Here is a 19,774-nt window from a genome sequence, read left to right on the forward strand (position 1 = left end):
CCGTTCTGACAGAATAGGTATTATCTTAGTAAATAATTAATGTAACAAGAAAATATATCAAACAAATCGCCTTTTGATCCTAGTAGGATATCTGCAGTAATTGGATATAACACATATGTGCAAATGACATCTCCTATGTGACTCACTCAGAGTAATAATAGAGTATCACAAAATAAACATTCTCAGTTGGTCAAGGGTGTCAAAGATGTCATAAAACTATCACAATAATAGAGTTAATTGGTATGTATGGATAAATTAAGGTTCCCATATATTAGTACAAGGAAGCATAACATTAGCTCCAAGGTTGTTCTGAGGCAAAAATATCTTAGAGGGAACCTCTTGTTTCAGTATTACAATTTCCCCATGAACTCCTATGGCAGAGTAATCCGCTGTTAGGATGTGCAATGCGTTAGTAGAATGGGATTCACATACAATACACAAAATACATAAAACATAAAATAAGCTCCAAAAGAAATTCCGGGAGCACAGGAGGGAAAGTGAGATTACAATGCAGCAGTTAGTAAATTACTCATTAAGGAACATATGTATCATATGCGATCACAAGTGTCATAATATTCACATAGATGTTATGCATACAGCTTAATCTGCAAATAAAAGGAAAAGATTTATGAAACTGCCAATCTCAGTATATATGCATAGTGCTATGCCCCCCTGAATAGAGTATAACTCCTGCAGTTGAAAGACGTCCCAACAGTTTGGGAGTAAAGATCTATGCAGCAGGAAACAGTTTACATGCTCCAGTATTAGAGCCCATGTGGAATTAGAGATAAATATAAGGCCTTCTTGGCTAATACAATACCATCCCCATCGTGGTGGGAGCCCAAAGTCCTAATCCATGCATCGGCTATGCGACGGCTGTTAGGTTCCCCCACTATGCGGCATGTGAGGACGCGCGTTTCGCCCGACTGAGGGCTTGTTCACCTCGTGTGTACTGAGTCACACGTGGCCGCTACTTAAGTGCAGTGAATATTCATAGGTCCCGTCTTCTGGGAGATATCATTGGATGCTGAACGGTTGCCCGGGCAATAAGCCACGCCCAATGATTACGTGTCTAAGCAATCATGTGGCTTATCCAGGCAGCCTATCTCATTGAGGTACACAGCAAAGCATGCTGGTATCTGTAGTTTAGTGCCAGTGAGATGGAACCAAAGCGTAAATCACTGCTGAAATACATCAGAACTGGTTAAGTGTAGAGTAAGACAGGTTTGGTTAATCAGAACCTAATATCAGGCATAACAAGGAATGGATCATATTAGTAAAGAATGAATACATTCATTCCCATGATTATTTGTCAAAAGATGGTATTAATTGTTAGAAATAAATATATGTGTATATAATAACCCAGTATTTTGGCAGTTTTAACTGATTTCTAAAGCATAAAAGTGGTAAAATGATGTTCAAAAGAAATGGAGCATGCTGGTACATGTAGTTTTTAACCCTAAAGTGAGCAATTCTAATGCTGTAATAAGGCATCAACGTTATGGGTCATGCATAGGGTGTGTGAATATACAAGGGATGAATAAGATTATCTAATTAGCCAAAATTAAAAGGTATAATACATTTAGTTGTAGACACCAAATGATTTTGATCAAATATACATATAAACATCACCCGGTCTGCCCCATGTGGGCAGATGATAACTCAGTGTGTTTTTTACTTAGTGGTAAATAACTCATGGATTATTTATTTGTTAATTCATATTGAGTTAGGTTAGTCCTATTGTATCAGAGTTAAGTCAAGAATACATTAATTAATTAATAAAACAGACCATATATAATGACACTAAGGTGTAAAGAAGCCTAATCTCTTTCTTCAAGACATATTATAGTGAATGACAGTGTTATAAAAAATATATATTGGAGTGAACAATTCTCAAAAAGGTGTTCAAAAACAAAAAGTCTATGTAGTGAAAGATTTGTTTATAATAAAATAAAAAAGTGTTATAGAAGCATGGGACAAGTGAATATGTATGGCTTTATATGTTTAATTGTGAAAACAACAAATAAATATGTGAAATGATTATACAAAAAGTGACGCTTAATGGGAAGGGATAAGTATATCCAATAATTAAAGTGATAACCACACACACCCCCCTCCGCAGCTGTACGCTTGCGGCACCCGGCATCCCTTCGATCGGGATGCCGGACTCCCGGCGTCGGGGAAATGACAGGCGTCTAGATATAGACGCCGGTCATTTATCCCACGCCGGGATAAAGCAGTTGGGAAGCCGGCTGTCGGGAATCCAGCAGCCGGCTTCCCGATTGTATACCCCTAGCCTTAACCCTAAGTCCCCCCCGGGAGCCCTAAACCTAGCCCCCCCCCACCCCCTCCTCGGGTTGCCGGGCACCGGTCTCCCGGCGTCGGGGAAAAATGAGCGGCGTCTGCATCTAGACACCGGGCATTCCACCCTCGCCGGGATATGACAGCCGGGAAGCCGGCTGTCGGTAAAATGTCAGCTGGCTTTCCGATTGCATCCCGCCAGGTCCTGTGCAGCTCGGCTTTCTAAGACTAACCGCTTCAGGAGATGGCACGGATTAATATGATATGTGACACCTGTATATGTGTGTGCAAAACCTGTATATGAAGCACAACGGAACTTGGCATGGAAAAAAGCCGCAGCTGCTGCATCGTAGCATTTCATATACAGATTCAGACTCTGTGGCGCACAGATATACAAGTGTATATTATAAAATAAATCTGTGCAGTCTCCGGTAGCGGTTTGTCGCATCTGTTGGTGACTAAGACGCATTTTGAGGCAACACATTCGGCCCATGCTGAGCCAGATGAGAATGGCTGTTTGGCGCGACTTCTGCCAGAGTGTATGAGGGCACATCTGTATGCCTCCTATAAGGTGTATATGCCTGTGGCACAGTTAACATTTACACAAATTACTCTGCATGATCTGTATCAGGCCGGATCTAGCCTTAGGTCCTACAGGAATGCTATTCATCCATCTCTCAACTGCCATGTCCGCCTATAGGTAAACGAGTGCTACGTCCGCACGGCTTAATCAGCGATGCCTATGCAGGAAGGGATGGTCCGTGCTTTGGGGATTGTAATAAAACAAATGGTGGATCAATAGCACAGTTTGCACCATTTTGCTTTAGCAGTACAACTGGATTGATGGGCTGTGGGTGTTAAGAATGTCATATATTTTATTAGTGGCCATTTGGAAGATTTGTTACTAATACAGTAAAGGATTCTCAGGAAAAATAAGATTGGAAATTAATGTTATTTCAGAGATTTGTTTTTGTGGGCACTGTATAGTGAGGTGGCCATCCATAGAACTCTGTGCTAAGCACCAATGCCAGTGTCCTGCTTTTAGAAAATCCTTTCATAACTATGTTGTTTTCTAGACATAAAAGAGAGATTCACAAATTACGTGCTACTACTGATTGTGTGCCTGAGAAACATGGAGCAGTTTTCCTGGAATCCAGGTAAGTTACTGTCCTGATAATCCACAGTTGCTGGAACCATAAAATAAACAGCACTACTTATAGGCTACGGCTACTAATAGTAACATAATTGTTTTATAAAAGTTGTCAGGATGAAAATGGTCTGAAATAAGAACGACCTTTTAAGTGTGTGTGTATGTGTATGTATATATATATATATATATATATATATATATATTATTATATTATAATACAATATAATTGTGTATGTGTATATATGTGTATATATATATATATAGTGTAGCGGTGGCACTCACAGGACTTTCAAGAATTCAACAAAGGGAAACAGCCCGAATGTATAGCCAACGTTTCAATCTCCTTTAGTAGAGATTTTCCTCAGGGTGAAAAACATACAGAAAGAACACTGCTTAAATAGACCAAACACTCACCCACTTGCAGCACCATCAGGAGCTCGGCGCCGGGAGGAATGACGTCATCACGCGACATCGCATGGACGGAGCGCGCAGCGTCATCCGTCACGTGATGTCACGTGGACGGAGCGCACGACATCATCCAACACCGGACTGTCGGAAGTTACCATAGTGATACAGACAACAATAACAAACAAACATGGACGCAAGAAATCGCTGTACAAGACATAAACACACACAGCCAACAAAAACCGAAGGACAGATATATATAGCAACCGATAAGCATTGTTAGCCAATTTGGAGAACGAGTGGAAAGCAGCATTGAATTCACACCAGATACAGCAAGACCATAGATAACAGCCACATTTGTCACATTATAAATATGGTATCATGTATATAATACACTTATGACAATGTTTACAGAAGGATAATAATAACTCCCATATACATAGGATGAACATAAGTACAGACAATGAACACCAACCAGCATATATGTTAGATAAGAGCCTTATACAAACAATCTCCAGGGGTATTCACACAAAAACCCCATAGGGAGAAACCAACGCCTTAAGGGGGTACACTATCTCCAATCTCTTGACACATTGGGCTAAAGAAAGCAAGAAAAATGTAGGTTCTCATTCAAGCTGTACGGAGCCACACTATTTAGCCTGTGGATCCATCTTGCCTCCAGTTGCAGGAGGGATTTCTCTCTATCACCTCCCCTCGGGGATAAGGGAATGTGATCAACAATCTTGTAGGTTAATGTCGCCAGAGAATGATGCAGTTCTTTAAAGTGGCGTGCCACTGGTTGATCTGAGTCACGTCCACTTAAAGCCAATCTAATTGCAGATCGATGTTGGGCCACTCTTTCGCGGAATTGGCAGATGGTTTTACCCACATAATAGAGGCCACAAGGACACTTTATGACATAAATAACGAAGGAGCTCGTACACATCAGGACATATTTGATAAATATTTTGCGGCCTGAATATGGATGGGAAATGTAATGTCCTGTCTCCATATATCGACAGGTAACACAACCCAGGCACTTGTAGCATCCAGGTTTTTTTGTGAGAAAGTTTGTCACATGAGGGTTAGAGAATCCTGTAATGTCATTTCTTACCAAGCAATCTCTGAGGTTAGGACCTCTCCGATAACCCTGCATCAGACTGAAATCTTTCAAACAACGTAGATTAGGGTCACTAGTGACCAATGGCCAGTGCTTTTTTCACTAAGTAGTTAATGTCCTTGCTGGCTGAGTTATAAGTGTTAACAAAAATCATTTTGTTAGAGCATTGTTGTTTAGAAGATCTCTGTAAACATTCATCTCTCGTCATACTTAGAGCTTTATACTTGGATTTAAGGAGTTCTTTCAATATGTACCCTCTGTCGTGAAACTTATGGAGCATACAATCGATTTGCTGTTCTGCATCAGCATCGTTGCTGACTATACGTCGAATACGTAAAAACTGAGAAAAGGGTAAACCTTTTTTAAGTGCGATGGGGTGATGACTTGCTGCATGAAGGAGGGTATTCCTGTCGGTGGGTTTAGTGTACAGGCTAGTTTCTAATGAAGTCCCATTCCAATTGATTTCCACATCCAAAAAATTAATTTTATGGGGATTACTATCAAAGGTGAATTTGATGGTATTGTGCATGGTATTAATATAGGCTGTCCCAAATTCCTCACTTGTACCGCTCCAGATCACAAAAATGTCGTCAATATAACGAACAAATAGCTGTACATGCTCAAAAAAAGCTGAGTTGTCAAAGAATAATTGTTTGTCGATTTTCAGCATGAAAATATTCGCCAATGATGGAGACACGTTGGAACCCATACTGCAACCTTGTAACTGAAGAAAATATTTGCCATCAAAATAGAAATAGTTTCTACTTTAGTGTTAGTTTCAACAGTTCTGTAAAAAAAGAAACATGTGGTCCAGTATAGCTGACATTAGAAGACCAAATAGTCAGAAACAGCTGACAGGCCTTCCTCATGAGGTATATTCGTATATAAATTTACCACATCTATAGTGCACAGGATAGCAGATGATGGCAGAGTTCTGTCAGAGTGCAAGTATTCTACTTGTTTACTTTGTGGTTTTTTATATGTTCATTAAAAGTATCATTAGCAATTAACCGTATATTGCTGTACAAGTGGACGTTTTAGTGTCATATACAACCGTTTGTTAGTATGGCAGAAGGCAGTGGATTTATGAATCTCAATTTACCTATTGGTGATACATTGAGTTTCTCGGACTCAGAGGCAGAAAGCCTATATTTTAAGGATACCTTTACCTCTACTGCTGGGGCAGAATCAGCGGAGGATTTGTATTTTTCTATCTTTAAACTAAAAAAGAAAGAAATTGATTTCCAATTACATGGTATAAAGCTCTCTGATTATCATAAAGAGAGGAAAATCCCTCGTGGATTTCGTTTCAGAAATATTCCAACCATCGGGCGGCATAATGTAGAATTTTGCCGCCGTTGGGTGGCTATTCTTAATAATTTAGGGGTGATTTTATATTTTATTTATGTATCCATTTTTTCATTAAATATCTTTGTTATAAGAAGCCATATTGAGTTAGTGTTTGTGCCACATATTTTGGGTTGTTCACCGCATCCACTCAGCTGATCGGGACGCAGGGAGGAGTTGGACCAGCAGACGTTTGGAACTGGGTAAGTAATTCACACTTTACCCAGTCTGCATCATAGTGTCAAATTATACCATGATACTGCGTTCCTTATTCCCCGAGGTTGTTTTCAACTGTGACGGAGGTGGCACCCACAGCGTCTGTGCACAACATCAATATCCTGCACATTGAACATTTCTGCCTAAAGTTTTTGCTGACCTGTTATATACTTTAGACTGACATTTTGTTTGTTCTAAGAACACTCAGCCCAAAGATATTGCTGACCAGACACAATTGAGGGACTTACACTATAGCTGAACAACCTAAGGCTCAAATTAGGGGTAATGCGTATGAACTGATGATTTACACACACCTATGGTAAGTCGTCTTCATATAGGATAAGCATTGAACTCTCAGCCTCAAGTTTTTGCCCACCTGGAATCATCTTTAAGTTTTGCCTAAGACATAAGGACAGTCTAAACCTAAGATCCAGAACATTTCACACTATAGATAGGATTTATATATATATATATATATATATATATATATATATTTTATATGTAGTTTAGATGATTACATACACTATTATTTCATCAGTATATTCTACTGCCACAGAGCGCTTCAACCCAACCCCCCCCACCCCCATGTCTTTGTTGGGGTTTTCTTCTATCTATTTGAGTTAAGGAAGTAGGGACACTTCCTGGGTGAGCAGCTAGTGACAACTAATTTTTCCCCTCTGAGAGCGCTGACTGCTATCCCTATACTGTTATGCTTAATAAATGTTCCCTGGATCTGATCCTTCTGGTCATCAAGGAATCAGCCAGGGAACTGAAAATATTCGAGACAAAAAACAGTTTTTGAGGAGACCCAACAGAGTATCCTAATACAGGACAAATCCTCTAAATGGTTAGAGAAGCTTAATGCACAAGTGGATTCCTACAAACAAAATCTAGTAAGATTCAAAAAGGAAAAACTCACAAAGGTAAATAGGGACTATGATGAACAGTCTGTGTATCCCTGGGCAACGGGTAAAACACCCTCAAGGAACCGAAATATGCCAAGATCAAAATCCTTTCAACGCCCGGTTTTTGATACAGAGCCCTCTAGTGATAACAATTCCTCATTAAGTGAACAAGAACTACATTCTCATTCTACCTCCCATAAACCCCCTTTAGGGCTTACTACCCGCGCCAATCGCGGGATTGGAGGAGGCGCTTTACGCGAAGGGGCGGTCAAAATCAAAGGCAAAAGACCTTACAAAAGGAGGATTTAGTTATCAATTTGTCTTGCCACATTTTAACCCGTGCTGAAAAAGAAGTTTTGAACAAAGGATTGTCCTTCGTCCCTTCAAATAAATTTAAACCTTTTGACTGGAAGGTAGATCTATGGAGATTTGGTAGACAACTTAGGCTTAAAGAATTCTTTTCAGATTCTCCTCATGTGCCCCAGGAGCCTTCAGGCCCGTTGAGAACCAAATCCTCATTTGATCCCAACTCTTCTAATGCCTCGATCCGATGTTTCACCAGGATGGTAGATCATGATGTTTTATCCAGTGTACAGTCATCCAATACTGGTCATCAGAATATGTTGTATACCCACCGAGAAGCACTCAGAAATTTGAGTCAAAACAAGTCTATTACAATTCGCCCGGCGGACAAAGGTGGAGGGATTGTACTACAAGATACTGTGACTTACTGTAATGAAATCTACAGACAACTGGGCGACACAAATGTGTACAAACAATTATCACATGATCCGACATCAATATATAAACTAGAGTTGGACAATATCCTTCAGTCTGCAGTAAACTCCAATACAATTTCTGAGAAAACCATGAAAGCACTGTCTCAGGATCATCTTGTGGTCCCTCTTCTTTACACGTTGCCGAAGGTGCACAAAAACCTTGCCTCCCCCCCCGGTAGACCGATAATTTCAGCTCGAGAATCACTGTTCAACCCAATATCGGTATATCTCGATTTTTTCCTCCAACCGCTAATACAGGCTGAACCCACTTTGCTGAAAGACACAACATCCTTTCTGAAGAGCCTTCAACAACTCACCAATGTGCCATCATCTGCTATCCTGTGCACTATAGATGTGGTAAATTTATATACGAATATACCTCATGAGGAAGGCCTGTCAGCTGTTTCTGACTATTTGTCTTCCAATGTCAGCTATACTGGACCACATGTTCCTTTTTTTACAGAACTGTTGAAACTAACACTAAGTAGAAACTATTTCTATTTTGATGGCAAATATTTTCTTCAGTTACAAGGTTGCAGTATGGGTTCCAACGTGTCTCCATCATTGGCGAATATTTTCATGCTGAAAATCGACAAACAATTATTCTTTGACAACTCAGCTTTTTTTGAGCATGTACAGCTATTTGTTCGTTATATTGACGACATTTTTGTGATCTGGAGCGGTACAAGTGAGGAATTTGGGACAGCCTATATTAATACCATGCACAATACCATCAAATTCACCTTTGATAGTAATCCCCATAAAATTAATTTTTTGGATGTGGAAATCAATTGGAATGGGACTTCATTAGAAACTAGCCTGTACACTAAACCCACCGACAGGAATACCCTCCTTCATGCAGCAAGTCATCACCCCATCGCACTTAAAAAAGGTTTACCCTTTTCTCAGTTTTTACGTATTCGACGTATAGTCAGCAACGATGCTGATGCAGAACAGCAAATCGATTGTATGCTCCATAAGTTTCACGACAGAGGGTACATATTGAAAGAACTCCTTAAATCCAAGTATAAAGCTCTAAGTATGACGAGAGATGAATGTTTACAGAGATCTTCTAAACAACAATGCTCTAACAAAATGATTTTTGTTAACACTTATAACTCAGCCAGCAAGGACATTAACTACTTAGTGAAAAAAGCACTGGCCATTGGTCACTAGTGACCCTAATCTACGTTGTTTGAAAGATTTCAGTCTGATGCAGGGTTATCGGAGAGGTCCTAACCTCAGAGATTGCTTGGTAAGAAATTACATTACAGGATTCTCTAACCCTCATGTGACAAACTTTCTCACAAAAAAACCTGGATGCTACAAGTGCCTGGGTTGTGTTACCTGTCGATATATGGAGACAGGACATTACATTTCCCATCCATATTCAGGCCGCAAAATATTTATCAAATATGTCCTGATGTGTACGAGCTCCTTCGTTATTTATGTCATAAAGTGTCCTTGTGGCCTCTATTATGTGGGTAAAACCATCTGCCAATTCCGCGAAAGAGTGGCCCAACATCGATCTGCAATTAGATTGGCTTTAAGTGGACGTGACTCAGATCAACCAGTGGCACGCCACTTTAAAGAACTGCATCATTCTCTGGCGACATTAACCTACAAGATTGTTGATCACATTCCCTTATCCCCGAGGGGAGGTGATAGAGAGAAATCCCTCCTGCAACTGGAGGCAAGATGGATCCACAGGCTAAATAGTGTGGCTCCGTACGGCTTGAATGAGAACCTACATTTTTCTTGCTTTCTTTAGCCCAATGTGTCAAGAGATTGGAGATAGTGTACCCCCTTAAGGCGTTGGTTTCTCCCTATGGGGTTTTTGTGTGAATACCCCTGGAGATTGTTTGTATAAGGCTCCTATCTAAGATATATGCTGGTTGGTGTTCATTGTCTGTACTTATGTTCGTCCTATGTATATGGGAGTTATTATTATCCTTCTGTAAACATTGTCATAAGTGTATTATATACATGATACCATATTTATAATGTGACAAATGTGGCTGTTATCTATGGTCTTGCTGTATCTGGTGTGGATTTAATGCTGCTTTCCACTCGTTCTCCAAATTGGCTAACAATGCTTATCGGTTGCTATATATATCTGTCCTTCTGTTTTTGTTGGCTGTGTGTGTTTGTCTTGTACAGCGATTTCTTGCGTCCATGTTTGTTTGTTATTGTTGTCTGTATTACTATGGTAACTGTATCACTATGGTAACTTCCGAGAGTCCGGTGTTGGATGATGTCGTGCGCTCCGTCCACGTGATATCACGTGACGGATGACGCCGCACGCTCCGTCCATGCGATGTCGCGTGATGACGTCATTCCTCCCGGCGCCGAGCTCCTGATGGTGCTGCACGTGGGTGAGTGTTTGGTCTATTTAAGCAGTGTTCTTTCTGTATGTTTTTGACCCTGAGGAAAATCTCTACTAAAGGAGATTGAAACATTGGCTATACATTCGGGCTGTGTTTCCCTTTTGTTGAATTCTTGAAAGTCCTGTGAGTGCCACCGCTACACCTTTTTCTTGTTTGGAGGACATAAATCCCCCCCGGGGGGGGCACCAAAGCAAGGTCAGTTGCACCCCAAAAAATTAATGTAAAAATTGGGGTGAAAAAAAAAAATGTTAAAAAATTGATTAGCAATAGGGAAATAGGTATGCTGGAATATATATATATATATATATATATATATATATATATATATATATATATATATATCTATATAATTTTAATATAATTTTTTATTATTTATTTTTTTAATATATGAGAGATCGTTCACTGTAAGTGCGGGGCGGGCCGTCGGACCATAGTGGGGGTACTTTAGTGCGCGCCGAAGGCATGGCCATCAGAAAAGGGGGTGTGTCTCACCGCAATTTTCCCCAATCGCGGGACACTGAGGCTATCTGTCGGTATGATGACAGTCGGGATGCCACTGTCTGTATTGTGACCGTTAACATCCTGACTGTCAGGGTGACTACTACATCCCCTCTGGAGGGCTATTGAAAGACACATACAGTACACTGGGGCAGATGTACTAAGCCGTGGAGAGTGATAAAGTACCAACCAATCTGCTCCTAATTGCCATTTTTCAAACACAGCCTCTAAAGTGACCGGAGCTGATTAGTTGGTACTTTATCTCCATCCACTTTATCACTCTCCAAGGCTTAGTACATCTTCCCCTCTGGGACTAATAGAATAAATCATTGACTCTTACCCTCAACTCTCAAGTTTTCCCAACAGGACATGGTTTGAGGATTTCTGTTTGTGTAAAGCTGGCTCCACATCTAAAGATTATCTGTCCAACTAGTTGATTGGTTGGAGTGAAATGAAAACTGGTAACGTATGGGAGTAAATGATAGTCAGTTTGCTCCTAAATGCCAGAAAACAGATGAAAATGGTCGTTAGACAAGTTTATTAAATGTTTGCTCTAAACAATTTGTTCAAACAATAGTTTTTGTCCACTTGCCGGCGTTTGGGAGCAAATTGCTGATTTTCATTTGCTTTTATACCTTACCAGGTTTTCATTCCAACCAATCAACTAGTTGGATGTAAGTTGGTCTAGTGTGTGGCCAGCTTATACCCCTTTTCCACCTAAATTCCGGGTCTGACCCGGAGTTGGAACAAAGTTCCTATCCGGATCAGACCCGGAATTTTGCCGGCACCAACTCCGGGATATTCCCAAGTCAGCACCGCTCACACCGCAGTCGGGTCTGCATAGACCCAGCTTTTGCGGAGTGAAAGTGGTCGCTTGGAGATGACGTCATCTCCAAGCGCCACTGAAGCCGGACCAATCGGCCGGCTAGCAGCGCATTCCAGGTCATCGTGACCCGGAGTGCGCTGTTCTCACAGCAGGGTTTCACGGGCTACGCCCGTGTTAAACCCTGCTAGTTACCTGGGTTGGATTGCTGGGTCACTCGACCCGGCGATCCAACTCTCTCCCCTTTTACACCAGGGAGCTGCCCGGGTTAACCCTTCAAAAACCCGGGTTTTAGCTCCGGTGTAAAAGGGGTATTAAGCAGGGGAGCTAATTACTGACCCAGCAAAATAGATCAGCTCACCTGTGCATTATTACACAGCCACAAAACATGACCTGTTGGTGGTACTTGAGAACTGGAGTTGAGAACCCGTGGAATAAAGAATACTTAGGACAATGGCTGCTGCCACACATGCTAATGAGCCTTCTTTATACAGTGTCAGGCATCTTCCATTCTATTATGATATGTCCTGTATTTGTGCAGCTTGTGTGTTTTTGGTAGACTCCTTTGTTAAACAGGTTACAGGGAATATCTAATAATTATTGCGAAAATAGATAGATAGGCTTCCATAAGTAAGGCTCAAGCTGGCCACACATCTAAAGATTCTTTTAGGGGTATTCAATATGGGAGCGATAACATCGTTTTTGCGTTAATATCGCACTTATGACGTCATTATCGCAGGTTTTAGTTTTACACCGTATTCAATTTCAAAGACTCTTCACAGGTTAGAAAAGTCTTTGATAAAAAACGGGGATAACTTTCACCATTGAATAGGTGGCAAAAAAAAAGTGCAGAATTGGGGTTTAGGGGTGCAGGCTTAAAAAAAAATAGCCTGCACCCCTGGGAATGACATTTAAAAAAAAACTGTGTCAAAAATGGTTAAGAAAAAAAATAGGGACACCCCAAAAAATTAATTTAAAAATTGGGGTGGAAAAAAAAAAAGAAAAAATTGATTAAGAATAGGGAAATAGGTTCAGGGCTATTCTGCAAGTATACGGCAGGTGTTTTCTAGAATAGATTTATAGTGGCAGGTGCACAAATGCAGAATTTTAAAAAACTTAATTTAGGGACTTAAAAATATGCTAGTACCCATTTTCATGTACCCCAAAATTGATGGCACCACTTAAAAAAATGAAACAAATAACCTACCGTATATACTCGAGTATAAGCTGACCCGAATATAAGCCGAGGTACCTACTTTTACCCCTAAAAACTGGGAAAACTTATTGACTCGAGTATAAGCCTAGTGTGGGAAATGGCAGCAGCTGGTAGTGCCCCCAGTAGTAATTCCCCCTGGTTGTGCCCCCAGTAGTAATCCCCCCCCTGGTAGTACCCCCAGTTGGAAACCCCCCTTTTAGTGCCCCCTGTAGTAATCCCCCACTGGTAGTTTCCCCCCCCCCCCCCCCAGTAGAGAGAGACGTGATAAGAATTAAAAAAAAAATAAACACTTACCTGAAACTCCTGGTCCCGCCGCTGTCCGCTCCTTCGGCCGCCTTGCATGGGAGAGACGTCGTCATGACGACGTGTCTCCCATCACCCACTGCAGGAGCCGGAAGATGGCTCCCGCAGTGGGAGCAGCAGCAGCCGCTGAGAGTCTGACAGACTCTCAGCGGCTGCTGATTACAGCAAACACACAGCTGCCGGCACATTTTTTGTGCTGAAAAACTCGGCTTATACTCGAGTATGTACGGTAAGTGCTCTGCTGCGGCTATTTAAATCCCCGACTTTCATTTAAAGGCTAAAACGGGGGTACCCATAGTGATCCCCCATGTTTTTACAACTCTAGGGGGGTCCTACAATTTTTTTAAGGAAAAATTTGTAACTTTACGCAAATCCAACTTCGCAGGCTCCCGTTTTCGTTAATTTCATATTGAATACGGGGATAAGCGGGAGCGCGCCCGATACTTTAACGCAGGTAAAATATCCGATATGAATCGTAAACTTCGACAGCGAAGTTTACGTTTCATATTGAATACCCCTCTTTGTCCAAGCAGCCAACTAGTTGATTGGTTGGAATGAAAATCTGGTAAGGTATGAAAGCAAATGACGATCAGCTAATCAACTAGTTGGCTGCTTGGACAGATAATCTTTAGATGTGTGGCCAGTTTAAAGACCAACTAGTTGATTGGTTGGAATGAAAATCTGGTAACGTATGGGAGTAACTGATGATCAGCAATTTGCTCCTAAATGCCAGAAAACAGATATAAATGGTCGTCAGACAAGTTTGTTAAATGATTAATCTAAACAATTTGTTCAAACAGTTTTTGTCCATTTTCCGTCGTTTGGGAGCAAATTGCTGATTGTAATTTACTTTAATACCTTACCAGATTTTCATTCCAACCAATCAACTAGTTGGATGTAAGTTGCTCTAGTGTGGGGCCAGCTTTAGAGTATTTGTGACCGTTCATCTGCGCACTGTATCATCCAATGTATTTCATTTTAAAGTACTGTATAGTAATAAGCTTATATTACTGCTTATTGTTATAATAAGCTTATATTCTAAAATATATATATATAAATATAATAAGCTTATGTTACTGCTTATATACTGTATATTAATAAGCTTAAATACTGTATATTAAAATACTTATATTAATATTATATTATATTAATAAGCACACATAGCCTATAAGATGAATCTCTGAATTGTGACTGATCTTTGTATTTGTAGATCACCTATGGGTGCTGTTCCCTGATGTGTGTATGGTAATTGCATCGGAGATTACTGTGGACGTTGTAAAACACGCCTTTATAACCAAATTTAATGACATCACTGCAGATGTATGTATACAATGCATTGTCTTCCTTCCTATAGAGTGTGTGTAGTTATATACATATATAATTTTAAGCACATATATTGCAAATATTTAGTAACAATACAAATAAAAAGCAAAACAAGCTTTTACACAGCATACACCAGGCTTTATTTACACAGCATACACCAGGCTATATTTACACAGCATACACCAGGCTATATTTATACAGCATACACCAGGCTATATTTACACAGCGGCGACTTTGGTAAGCTGACGTTTCTCGGCTGGTTGTAGCTGAAAATATAAAGTGACACTAACTTTCAGCACGCCGGGCTTTACACTGAACGTGAGCGCCGAGAGATGGCGGCTTACTAAGTCACCGCTGCGTAAATATAGCCCGGTGTATGCCATGTAACGGACACCTGTATGTCGTCTGCATGCTTGTTTTGCTTTTTTGTTGTGTGACTAAATATGTGCAGTAAATGATTTTTTTAACGCTTCTCAACATGTGACTAATAAAGGGAAAATGACCAGATTACCAACTTTGGCCTCTTTATTTATTTGGTTTTAATTTTGTGTCATGAATGTATTTCCTCCCTTCCCTTATTAGCAAAGGTCAAGGAATCATGTTTGTTGTAATTAAGAGCCACAATGTAAAGAATGTATGTTTCTGCATCCTTCAGTCTCCTGTCTATAGCGGATACAGTATTAACACAGACCGTATTCCAAGCATGCCAGCTGGCTGGTGCATTGGGAAGTGGCTTTGTCCTAGTATAGGGGTAGAGCCTTTGTCCTAGTATAGGGGAAGTGCCTTTGTCCTAGTATAGGGGAAGTGGCTGTCCTAGTATAGGGGAAGTGGCTGTCCTAGTATAGGGGTGGTGCCTTTGTCCTAGTATAGGGGAAGTGGCTTTGACCTAGTACAGGGGTAGTGCCTTTGTCCTAGTACAGGGGTAGTGCCTTTGTCCTAGTACAGGGGTAGTGCCTTTGTCCTAGTATAGGGGTAGTGCCTTTGTCCTAGTATAGGGGTAGTGCCTTTGTCCTAGTATAGGGGTAGTGCCTTTGTCCTAGTATAGGGGTAGTGCCTTTGTCCTAGTATAGGGGTAGTGCCTTTGTCCTAGTATAGGGGAAGTGCCTTTGTCCTAGTATAGGGGTAGTGCCTTTGTCCTAGTATAGGGGTAGTGCCTTTGTCCTAGTATAGGGGTAGTGCCTTTGTCCTAGTATAGGGGTAGTGCCTTTGTCCTAGTATAGGGGAAGTGCCTTTGTCCTAGTATAGGGGAAGTGGCTGTCCCAGTATAGGGGTAGTGCCTTTGTCCTAGTATAGGGGAAGTGGCTGTCCTAGTATAGGGGTAGTGCCTTTGTCCTAGTATAGGGGTAGTGCCTTTGTCCTAGTATAGGGGTAGTGCCTTTGTCCTAGTATAGGGGTAGTGCCTTTGTCCTAGTATAGGGGTAGTGCCTTTGTCCTAGTATAGGGGAAGTGGCTGTCCTAGTATAGGGGTAGTGCCTTTGTCCTAGTATAGGGGAAGTGGCTGTCCCAGTATAGGGGTAGTGCCTTTGTCCTAGTATAGGGGTAGTGCCTTTGTCCTAGTATAGGGGTAGTGCCTTTGTCCTAGTATAGGGGTAGTGCCTTTGTCCTAGTATAGGGGAAGTGGCTGTCCCAGTATAGGGGTAGTGCCTTTGTCCTAGTATAGGGTAGTGCCTTTGTCCTAGTATAGGGGTAGTGCCTTTGTCCTAGTATAGGGGTAGTGCCTTTGTCCTAGTATAGGGGTAGTGGCTTTGTCCTAGTATAGGGGTAGTGCCTTTGTCATAGTATAGGGGAAGTGGCTGTCCTAGTATAGGGGTAGTGCCTTTGTCCTAGTATAGGGGAAGTGGCTGTCCTAGTATAGGGGTAGTGCCTTTGTCCTAGTATAGGGGAAGTGGCTGTCCCAGTATAGGGGTAGTGCCTTTGTCCTAGTATAGGGGTAGTGCCTTTGTCCTAGTATAGGGGTAGTGCCTTTGTCCTAGTATAGGGTTAGTGCCTTTGTCCTAGTATAGGGTTAGTGCCTTTGTCCTAGTATAGGGTTAGTGCCTTTGTCCTAGTATAGGGTTAGTGCCTTTGTCCTAGTATAGGGTTAGTGCCTTTGTCCTAGTATAGGGTTAGTGCCTTTGTCCTAGTATAGGGGAAGTGGCTTTGTCCTAGTATAGGAGTAGTGCCTTTGTCCTAGTATAGGGGTAGTGGCTTTGTCCTAGTATAGGGGTAGTGGCTTTGTCCTAGTATAGGGGTAGTGGCTTTGTCCTAGTATAGGGGTAGTGGCTTTGTCCTAGTATAGGGGTAGTGCCTTTGTCCTAGTATAGGGGTAGTGCCTTTGTCCTAGTATAGGGGTAGTGCCTTTGTCCTAGTATAGGGGTAGTGCCTTTGTCCTAGTATAGGGGTAGTGCCTTTGTCCTAGTATAGGGGTAGTGCCTTTGTCCTAGTATAGGGGTAGTGCCTTTGTCCTAGTATAGGGTTAGTGCCTTTGTCCTAGTATAGGGGAAGTGCCTTTGTCCTAGTATAGGGGAAGTGCCTTTGTCCTAGTATAGGGGAAGTGCCTTTGTCCTAGTATAGGGGAAGTGCCTTTGTCCTAGTATAGGGTTAGTGCCTTTGTCCTAGTATAGGGTTAGTGCCTTTGTCCTAGTATAGGGTTAGTGCCTTTGTCCTAGTATAGGGTTAGTGCCTTTGTCCTAGTATAGGGGAAGTGGCTTTGTCCTAGTATAGGGGAAGTGGCTTTGTCCTAGTATAGGGGTAGTGGCTTTGTCCTAGTATAGGGGTAGTGGCTTTGTCCTAGTATAGGGGTAGTGGCTTTGTCCTAGTATAGGGGTAGTGGCTTTGTCCTAGTATAGGGGTAGTGGCTTTGTCCTAGTATAGGGGTAGTGGCTTTGTCCTAGTATAGGGGTAGTGGCTTTGTCCTAGTATAGGGGAAGTGGCTTTGTCCTAGTATAGGGGAAGTGGCTTTGTCCTAGTATAGGGGAAGTGGCTTTGTCCTAGTATAGGGGAAGTGGCTTTGTCCTAGTATAGGGGAAGTGGCTTTGTCCTAGTATAGGGGAAGTGGCTTTGTCCTAGTATAGGGGTAGTGGCTTTGTCCTAGTATAGGGGTAGTGGCTTTGTCCTAGTATAGGGGTAGTGGCTTTGTCCTAGTATAAGGTTAGTGCCTTTGTCCTAGTATAGGGGAAGTGGCTTTGTCCTAGTATAGGGGAAGTGGCTTTGTCCTAGTATAGGGGAAGTGGCTTTGTCCTAGTATAGGGGTAGTGCCTTTGTCCTAGTATAGGGGTAGTGCCTTTGTCCTAGTATAGGGGTAGTGCCTTTGTCCTAGTATAGGGGTAGTGCCTTTGTCCTAGTATAGGGGTAGTGCCTTTGTCCTAGTATAGGGGTAGTGCCTTTGTCCTAGTATAGGGGAAGTGGCTTTGTCCTAGTATAAGGTTAGTGCCTTTGTCCTAGTATAGGGGTAGTGGCTTTGTCCTAGTATAGGGGTAGTGCCTTTGTCCTCTTAAACTTCTTTCTTTTCTCATATGTACAATTTTTAATAGGTGATGATTTTGTGTGAATCAAACCCACGAGACAGCAGTGCTAACCACTGTTCCATAATGCAGCTCTCAAATACATAATTAGATGAAAACTATTAACACTACATTCTCCTTTTATCAAATCACTTGGTTATTTATTATTATTTATAGCCTTTTGACTCCGATGTGTTGTGTTCCATATTAAGCACAATACCTGTGGGAAGCGATGTGCCAATGCTTTGCTCTGGGAGTGGCGTTTGCAACATTGAAACTGTATTACCTGTTCTCCTGTCATCCAGGAAGCTCCCAAATCACAAAAGAGTAAAGTAAATGGCTGCGGATCAAACCCACATCATATCTGCTACTCAGTGCAATGTCTTATGGTGCGTACACACTGGGCGATTAAAGTGGAGGACTGAACGATATCGTTATCGTTCAGTCGTCCACTTTATCGTCCATTTTTAACACAAAAACGATGAACGATAACGACGACGCGCGTTCCTGTTGGTCGTTTGTCATCATCGTTCATCGGGTTAATATGCAGGCCAACCTGACGATGTCGTCAGGTTGCTGCATGTTGGGGAATGGGGGAGAGAGCCCGGCGCTGAACGATATGTCATGAACGACATTGAGCACAGCCTGCCGGGGACACACTAGACTATATCGCTCAGGGAGCATATCGTGTAATGTGTACGCACCATTACACACAGGATAACCTAGCACATCTGCTGAGGGCATGACTTTTATATTAGCTTTCACTTGTAATATTTCAGAGATTGGAATTGTGCCTTGAATTCTAGATTGTTTTCCCCCTACCTGTGTCATTCCTTTACAGCACACTTACCACTAATGTTGTTCGCTGTTCCTGTGTGATGTTTGGTTTCTCTCTCTGATCCCTGTAGGTATACAGTGAATACAGAGCCAGCCTTGCCTTTGAGCTTGTGAGCAGCCGCCAGAAAAATGTATGTACTAAAAGCCTGTCCTTATATAGTTGTTGTTGGGCTGCGTACACATTGGAGATAGCATTCTAACATGCGTTTCCAATGTAAGCCATGTGCATGTAAATACAGATGTATTCACATACACCCATCTGAAAATCGCACCAAATAGCTCTATTTGGCGCATCACAGACTTTGCTACTAAGCTGCACCACGTGTCCTGTTACACAATTTTATACCAGATGTGTTTCTTCCTCACATCACTGATGCGACAGAAGAACACTGCGCACATCTCCTGGATACTGGCACAGGCATAGCATGTAGCAGGTGTATGCGACTCTGACATTGATCTGGGTAAAAAAGCCAAAGGACTGAGGGCTGATGGGAGTGAGCCGCACCATGCATCGTTACCACTCAGCTTTGTGCTTAATACCAATTCTAGTGCAACACATACACTGTTCCTAAGTACACTATAAGGGTGGGTGAGTGAGGACACATCTGCAGCTGTTACCAAATGAGAAACAACATATTTGTTAGTGCTTTGAACTAGTGCTGTGCTGAGGGGGAGAGTCCTG

The 19,774-nt window shown here is 41.8% G+C and overlaps 1 protein-coding gene across 1 annotated transcript in view; it reads left to right on the forward strand.

The window, feature by feature from the left end:
* Window positions 1-19,774, forward strand: part of TAPT1 (transmembrane anterior posterior transformation 1) — a 74,787-nt gene that overhangs the window by 37,014 nt on the left and 17,999 nt on the right. The window contains exons 8-10 of the mRNA XM_088450644.1: window positions 3,378-3,458; window positions 14,661-14,770; window positions 19,164-19,223. Coding sequence (XP_088306770.1) covers window positions 3,378-3,458; window positions 14,661-14,770; window positions 19,164-19,223 — 251 coding nt within the window. The remainder of the gene's footprint in view (window positions 1-3,377; window positions 3,459-14,660; window positions 14,771-19,163; window positions 19,224-19,774) is intronic.

This window comes from Taudactylus pleione, unplaced genomic scaffold, assembly GCF_031769625.1.
Source record: "Taudactylus pleione unplaced genomic scaffold, aTauple2 ptg000520l, whole genome shotgun sequence".
NCBI lineage: Eukaryota > Metazoa > Chordata > Amphibia > Anura > Myobatrachidae > Taudactylus > Taudactylus pleione.